The 8,484-nt window shown below is 46.8% G+C and overlaps 1 protein-coding gene across 1 annotated transcript in view; it reads right to left on the bottom strand.

The window, feature by feature from the left end:
• Positions 1–3,120: 3,120 nt before the first annotated feature.
• The window catches only part of LOC310813547 (polyprenol dehydrogenase), a gene marked incomplete at its 3' end in the record, with an annotated part of 10,636 nt that continues 5,272 nt past the window's right edge, over positions 3,121–8,484 (bottom strand). Inside the window, exons 4-7 of the mRNA XM_083682605.1 lie at positions 5,353–5,454; positions 4,851–5,058; positions 4,486–4,693; positions 3,121–3,303 (exon numbers count right to left, since the gene is read on the bottom strand). Of these exons, the coding sequence (XP_083538731.1) occupies positions 3,121–3,303; positions 4,486–4,693; positions 4,851–5,058; positions 5,353–5,454 (701 nt within the window). The remainder of the gene's footprint in view (positions 3,304–4,485; positions 4,694–4,850; positions 5,059–5,352; positions 5,455–8,484) is intronic.

Raw genomic sequence — 8,484 nt, 5'->3', positions numbered from 1 at the left:
GAGTCGTCGTGATGAATGCGTAATTAAGAGCCCTCACGAAACAAACGCATTTTTGTTGAGGTAAATAAGAAATAAGAGCTCTCACTGCGCTTACCTATTATTAGTATGAGAATAAGAGCTCTCCAAGAAGAGGTTATGGTTTAGCTGTGTGGGTGTGTGACAGACGGATGGAGCCCTCCGCGTGGTTGTTCCAAAGTACATATGCGGTTTAGTTGATGGATCTTTGAGAGTGTCTAAGCCTCGGATTGGAGTTCAGACACTCCCTCAGGCTCTGTCTCTCATGGTGAAGAACACTGTCATCAAACTCTCCGACAAGTCATCCACCCACATGCACACATACGCACGCATGCACATGCACATAAATGAAATGAAAGAGCATGTTTGGCACAATATGTTTATTGAGAGGCTTTGGGTGTTAGAAAAGGAGGAGGCTGGAACGTTAAAACCACAGACAAACACAAACCTGCACACAGGACGTTGTCCTCATATTACTTAAAACACCCTATTACTCTCCACTACTCCATGGGCGACACGTATCACAGACATGACATATCACAGTTGCTACTATTTAAACTCCAAATTGAAAATTCACAGTTATACATTTGAGGGAGATTTAGGCACAGCAAAGCAAGAGATGTGTTTTCAACCAAAATACGTTTTTGCACATTTCAAATGAATATCCTCCATGGGCAAGGTTGACTTTGCATGTACTTTCTCCAGGTAAAACGTTTGCACTTGTTTTTCTAATACTTAAAATGGAACACAATGAAATGCTTTTGTAAAGGAAGACAGTTTCATCTCATCTGGTAGCTGTTTTGGTGAGAGAAAAAGGGGTGCAAACTTTGCATCTGGTGCAAAATGCTCAGTAAATCTGGCCCTCTAATCACTGTTTTCCTATAGGCTCTCTCTGTATAGACATTTACATTTACTGACTGATAGACTGGGACTGAACCATTTAATATAAATGCAATCCCAAGCACACTGTGTATTTCACTCTAGTGGTGTTGAAGGCTTTGGATCCCAGCTTAAATAGCTACTGAAACAGCCCTGCATCTTAGCCTGAAAACACACACACACACACACACACACACACACACACACACACACACACACACTCTCACACTCTCACACTCTCACACTCTTATATACTGTACCTCATCTTTGGAAGACAACATGTGCTCAGTAGGAGATTGTAGTTGGACAAAGGTTATACAAATTCTTAACCCTAGTCCTAATTGTATGGTGTTTATTCAGATGAAAAGCAAGTGCTTCTTACTTATTCAAAAACAATTTTTTATAAATGGGGCGTGACTGGCACATTTCATAAAACCAGTGGAGCATCGTCTATCCCTCACAGTGATCTCAGGTGATCACAGAGTGTCAGTCTCACATGGTAGTGGCACAGAGAAACACTACTTTACACACTATGGAACATCGGGATGAACATTCTATCATTATGAAATGTTGGGATTAAAATTCTATCACTATGGAATGTTGGGATGGACATTGACATTATTGGATGTATAGGATGAGTACGGCTGTACAGCTCAGACAGTTTCCTCCATGCTCTGTGCCACTAGTAATCGCGTTAATAAGACTTTCTCATTACACACAGGGCATCTAAAGTCTCCACACCATAACATTACCTCCACATGGGAAACACTGAATGCCATTAATCAGCCGTAGTATTCAAAGCAAGACTACAGACACAGCGAATAACTCCCAGTGGATATGGACGCGTGTGTGTGTGTGTGTGTGTGCGTGCGTGCGTGTGTGTGTGTGTGTGCATGCGTGCGTGCGTGTGTGTGTGTGTGTTGGACTCTTATCCAAAACAAATTAAGTTAGGTTTAGATAAGGCTGTAATTCAGAGTGCTAGTGTTAGTTCACAGTGGGTATGGCACAGCTGCTGAGTGTGTATGGGTTAGTAGAGTTTGTGTGTTTAGATAAGCCCATAATTGGATACGTTGTTGGATGTTGGATGTTTGTGTGTGTGTGTGTGTGTGTGTGTGTGTGTGTGTGTGTGTGTGTGTGTGTGTGTGTGTGTGTGTGTGTGTGTGTGTGGGTGGGTGGGTGGGTGGGTGTGTGTGTGTGGGTGGGTGTGTGCGTGCGTGTGCGTGGATGTGTGTGCTGGTAGAGGTGCTCATCTTTGTCTTAATTCTGCAGATGGAGTCAAGCTCTCACCACTGGGAAATCTCAATCCCACAATGCACTGGGAGCAGGGCCAAATGGCTTGAGTAGCAGCGGAGAACCAATCAGCTGACAGAAAAACACACAGAAGAGGCTCTCCGATTATCTCCTTCTGCCACACACTTCACCAGTCAGTACTGGTCATTGTTGTGCTATCGATAAACCGGCCATTTTACTAATCATGTGCAAACAAACACATTCATCAAAGACACAGACACAAAGACACACAAACAGCGTGTACACACAGCGAAAAGAGGTTTGTTGGATCATCACTCCCTTTCGGACAATAACAGAGAATGATCAAAAAAACATGGAACAAGGAGCTAAAGATGACTGAGGAGACCAGCAGTGGAACACAAACTGAATCCTGGTTCACATGAACACACAAAGGAAGCCAAGTATGTCTGACAATATCAACAACCATCCAGAACACAGCCACACACACTGATACATGTATATGCCATCACAGAGGGGAAGAGCCCCGTTCTCTTGTGGAAGGTTCTGGAAGATCAATTCAGTGTGCGAACCAACTGTAGCTATCTCTATGTTACGAACACACATAACGCAGCTATGAACGCTCATGGCTCCGCTATGCCAGTGTGTGTGTGCTCACAGTGCCGTAGGGAGAAGGCTCCTTTCTTCCCATCAAGCCCTTCATCATGTCGAACTCTTGAAAACTGTCAACAGTATCCAATCACAGTTCAGCGGTTGGAGGAGATTGTCAGCACAAAGATAACGCCCAGATATGAGATGGAAAAAAGGCAAAAGGAAGAGAGGGAGGAGTGTAGCACAGAGAGGAGGGGAAAGAGGAGGGGAGGCAAAAAGGAGGGAGGGAGGAGAGGTTTTTGGCTGATACTGGGTTCAGGTTAGTCCACGGTAAGTCTTCTGTCTTAGTCCTGTTTTAGCTCAGTGATAAGTCTGGTTAATACAGTGCTAGTCCCGTTTTAGGCCCACTAGCCCACAGGTGGTGTCCCAGAGACGAAGCTGTAGCAGGGCATCATAGGACGTGGGGGATGTCATCTCCCTGCGCCCGTTGGTCCAGTAGGCCCCGCCTTCCCCCTCCAGAGAGGGAGACAGAGCAGTGTACAGCACCGTGGACGCACCCTCCGCAGGAGTCTGAGGAGACACAACACACACACATGCACGCACGCACGCACACACACACACCATCATAAAACACACATGACATTTATTTTAAAATAAGTACAATAGTTCATCCTGGTGTGTGTGTGTGCCTAGGTTTGTCTGTGCATGTTGGGTATGTGTACCAGAGTGTGTGTGTGTGCGTGTGCGCGCGCGTGTGTGTGTGTGTGTGTGTGTGTGAAGGCTCTCTGTGCCAGCTGAGATCAGCAGGTCTGCTCTGAAAAAGGGGAGGGTATGACTGTGAACATCAGTAGAATGGAGACATTAGTCTACTGTCTATGGGAGCGAGACTCCGACTAAATATAAAAAAACAACTGTGTAGAAACAGCCTTCCGGGCTTCTGATCTAGCTGCTCTCCCTGTGCGGCTCAAATGGTGTGTTTTTGTGTGTTTACACAATACATGTATATATGGGTGCGCCTGGAGCAGCCCAGGGCTGGGTGGGTGGCTGTGGGTGTGTGTGTGTGTGTGTGTGTAAGACTTGAGGAAACAGACTGTCTGGCTGTCATTCACACACCCACCCAGCTGTTACCCATCATGAACATCATGAATATGGAAAGCTTGAATGATGCATCATTCTCATCATGTACAAAGGCCCTGTGCTGTGGTCTGGTGGTCACATGAGCAAGTGACTCTGCTCCAAGCATGGTTGGTGAGGTTCGAGGTGAAAGGGATTTTAATAGGTTTGTGTGTGATATTGCATATTGTGTGTGTTTGTGTGTGTGTGTGTGTGTGTGTGTGTGTGTGTGTGTGTGCGTGTGTGTGTGTGTGTGTGTGTGTATGTGTGTGTGTGTGTGTGTGTGTTAATGGTTTGCCACTGCCAGCCTGTGATTAATGGTGCGTTTGTTGTTGCAGGGCATTCACATCCCAAAGGTCGTGTTCTGATGCAACTGCCTGACATGATTACACTCACATACACATCCATACAAACACAAACACACACACACTTGGCAGTCTCCTTCCATCTCATCCTACAGACATTAACGCTGCCCCCAGGCCAAAGCTTTAAGATATGCAACAAATATTCTAAAATAACCCCACACTGCTCAAAACAGGGCCGTCTTATTTTCAGAATATTTCAAATTTTCAGATGAAATTAATCTTAGTTCTTGAATCTTGAAAGCTACATGTTGGTGGTAGTGTAGAAGAAGTGTACCCTGAAGAGCAGACGTGCTATAACAAGCTGGGCCACACGGAGCGGCAGGCTGAGGTGACGGTAAAGCGCTGTGTCCACCATCCCAGGGTCCACCGCACACGAACTCACTGGGAACCCTCCACTCTTCAGCTCCTGTTGCAGGTGGGAGGAAAATAACAGCAGCGCCAGCTTACTCTGACAGTAGGCAGCATGGGCCGAGTAACACTGCCTGAGGAGAGAGGAGAGAAAGACAGTCTTATGTAAAGCAGCTACATCTCCTTCTCTACGCATGTTTAATTCAGACGTGTGCTGGAGTGGAGGGGTGTGTGTGTGTGTGTGTGTGTGTGTGTGTGTGTGTGTGTGTGTGTGTGTGTGTGTGTGTGTACCTGTTTTGCAGGTCGTCCAATCTGATCTCTCCGGCGTGGTGAGCGGATGAAGAGACTGTGACGACTCGTGAACAGGAACCACATTTCCCAGAATGCTTTAGAGTGTCCAGAAGGAGCAAGGTCAACAAAAAATGACCTAGGTAGTTGACCCCAAAGTGTTGCTCAAACCCGTCCTCCGTACAGCCCTCGGAAACCAACATGACTGCGGCTGCATACACACACACACACACACACACACACACACACACACACACACACACACACACACACATACAAAAAGGGATATTTAGTTTGCAAGGAAAGAAACAATTAAATAATCTTGAACCCAACACAATTCATTCACACAGCGCATCTCAAAGGCAAAGAAAAGACTTACTGCAACACATTATCATATGATGCATAATGCATAGTAGGATACAGAGAACTGGCTTGGATGGTGAGACATGGCTTTGTATTTTCTAAAACACATCAACAACAACAACAACATTGATTGGTCACTCACCATTGTTGACCAGGATGTGGAGCGGAAGGCCCCGCCCCTTGAAGGTCTGGACGAATCGGCGGACAGACTGCAAAGAGGCGAGGTCCAGCCTCTCAAACTCCACTGACAAAAAAACACACACAAAGGCTTGTTTTTAATCAAAAGTGTAACGTCTCGCCTTGTTCCTTAGTTTATGTTTGTCTTCACCACCTGCCCTTGTGTGTTTCCTGCCTGTGTGATTGTCTACCACGCTCCGATTGGCTTCACCTGTTCCTCATCATCCTTCCCTGTGTATTTAGTCTGTGTGTTCCCCTGTCTCTGTGTCAGTTCGTCTTTGTACCGTTGTGTCATAAGTCCCAGCATTTCTTAGTGATAAGTATTCCTGGTTTTTGATCTCCCGAGTGTGTTTCTGACTTTGCCTTTTTGCCTACCCCTTATCGGATTATCCGCCTACCCACTGACTGCCGACCTGTCTACTGAACCTTTTTGAAAGTAAAGACTATTCTATTGGATTTACGTTTTTGTCTCAGAGTCGTCTCCACAGTTTTGTCTCCTCTGCCTGAGTACTCCTGCCATTACAGAAAGTCAGCAGTGAAAATCCTCAAAAACTCTCATCCTATCTCACAGAGCCAGGAAATCAAATCCAATACAGCTATAAGATAGTGTGAGCAGTCGTGACAGTTGTAAAGTGGATTATTCAAATGGGAACAGATATCAGTCTGTTACAGCAGTTCCTGTCTGGTCGCTCCAGCTGTGCCATTCACCTACATAGATACCTGAGACTGACACCGCCCCCAAGAAAGACCCGGAGTCCCTCAGATGACTCTCCTCCCTCGGGGCAGCTGCTGGGAGTATCCTGTCAACAGCATCTAGTTCCATCTATTTCTATCTGCTGTGAGCCCAGTGTTGTGGCTAATTAGGACAGTGATGTCTTATCTCTTTATGCGGGTGTTGCTGTGGCTAATGGGGACAGAGCTATGTAATACTGCTGGAGGGGAAAAGAGGGGAGAGGGAGAAGGGAATGCGCGATAGAGGGGGAGGAGGAAGGAGAAATACAAGAAGAGGAAGAGTGAGATGAGGAAAAAGAAGAGGAGGAGGAGGGAGACAAGGGAGAGGAGGCACAGTATGAGGGAGGGGAGGGAGGGAGGGAGAGAAGGATGTAGTGAAAGGACAGGAGGAGGGGAGGAGGGGATCATCTCATGACCCATCTCTTTCTGACAGGCTGTAGTCAAACACAGCTGCTGGTAACATCAACACACTGGTCTCTGCACCACACGCTACAACAAGCTACACCACAACACTGTGTCTGCCTAGTAGAGTACTCTAATGTGAACCCACATAGACGTCCTTAGATCTGCCTTTTTCATGGACAGACGATCTGAAGAGTGGCTACACACGCGTGCGCACACAGATACACACACACACACCCACGCACACACACACAGACAGACAGACACACGCACGCACACGCTATTATAAAAGGATTATTTCTGCTAGCTGTTTCAGTGCTAGAACATGAAAGCACCTTGAGCATGTATTAATCTCCTACATAGGGCTCTGTGGGTTCTTACACTGAAATATTACTGCTGCTACGCTTCACTAAGACACATAATGAAACATAATACCTCCTGCTCTCCTTTGTGAGGGCTTATATACCGTTATATATAGGCTAATATATGATAAAGCATAGAGCATAAAGCAGCAGTAGCATTGTTATGACCAGGAGCACGGCAGAGCTCTGGCAGGGGGCTGGTAGACTGTGTGTGTGTGTGTGTGTGTGTGTGTGTGTGTGTGTGTGTGTGTGTGTGTGTGTGTGTGTATGTACAAAGAAGTTAGTTTCATCTCTCATTAGTGTGACAGTCTGAGTAATGCAGTGTGTGTAACACTGAGCTTGAAAGCTCACCATCCGCTCCTGATCTGACATGGGGATTCTGTCAGGAGTGGGGTCAGAGACAGGGACAGGAAGGACAGACAGGGGACAGGAGGGACTGATGAGAGTGCTGTCTGCTTTGATAGGGAGTCTGATAGGCAGTCTTATCTCCCCACCACGCCACTCCTCCTCTCCGGGAGTGTGTCTCCCTCACTAGAGATCTGTCACTCCTGTCCTCCATCTCTGTCCCCAGGGCGCTCTCACACACTTCCTGGTAGCACGCCCGCTGGGAGAGAGTGCCATCCATCTGGGCGTGTGCAGATGGCGCAGTGGATCGTCGCATTGCCAGTTTTCCTCAATCGAGATGCCGAGATTCCACATCCTACATTTTAATTGGCTCGAGCAAAACACGGGAAGAGCACGTTGACCTCAAACGACCGCTGCCGAGCGCTCGGCTTTTTCCAGCTGTTATGGTCTACTCAATAATGGTATTGCATTGAGGAAGCTGTTAATGCCCTGGTTTTTAATGACGACAATGATCTTGTGATGAGATTTACGGCAGCACGACAAAGTAACCCCACTCTACCTGCTCCACCAGCAATGACAGCAAGGCTCTGGGCACGGTGCCAGAGTGATAAGTATGTTTTCCACCAACAAGCTTGTCATTCTGCTCATGTACCCTAGACTGCCTCACACTGACCCCCCCCCCCCAATACACACGTCCAACACATCGACTCTTAACACCTTTACTGTTTATCCACGACCTGATCAATCCACCGCTACTGCTTATAAAACACACCATATCAGTGAAGGAGCAGGGCATTTATAGTGCATTTGAAAAACAGCAGCGGTGCACTGACATTGTATCTGATAAGCAGTAGGGGTGCATTTACCCTGCCCGGTCATGACTCATACCCGCAACACCAACAGAGTGCTTCAACAGTGAAAATGTCTTCATCAATGCTGTCATGACCAAACAAGAGTCAACGCAGGATCTACAGTAACAGCGTCATATGTGGAATAATGTGGAGGTAGTACTGTACACTGTGCACGCACACACACACACACACACACACACACACACACACACAAGAAATCCACGCGCACACACAGGTCCTTCACAGATGACCTGAGATCCGATCATTTCATGCTTTTCACTCACACTAACCACTACGTTATTCTCCCGTCAAAAGGCACCAGAATTGCTTGTTTAACATGTGACATGCAACACAGCCCCCCTTCACCCCCCTCGCAACATTTTAGGCAGCACCCCCCCTCACATG

Source organism: Argentina silus (assembly GCF_951799395.1).
Source record: "Argentina silus genome assembly, chromosome: 12".
In the NCBI taxonomy this organism is placed as follows: domain Eukaryota; kingdom Metazoa; phylum Chordata; class Actinopteri; order Argentiniformes; family Argentinidae; genus Argentina; species Argentina silus.
The sequence above is the reverse complement of the archived record's forward strand: the minus strand, read 5'-3'. Positions and strand labels throughout refer to the sequence as shown.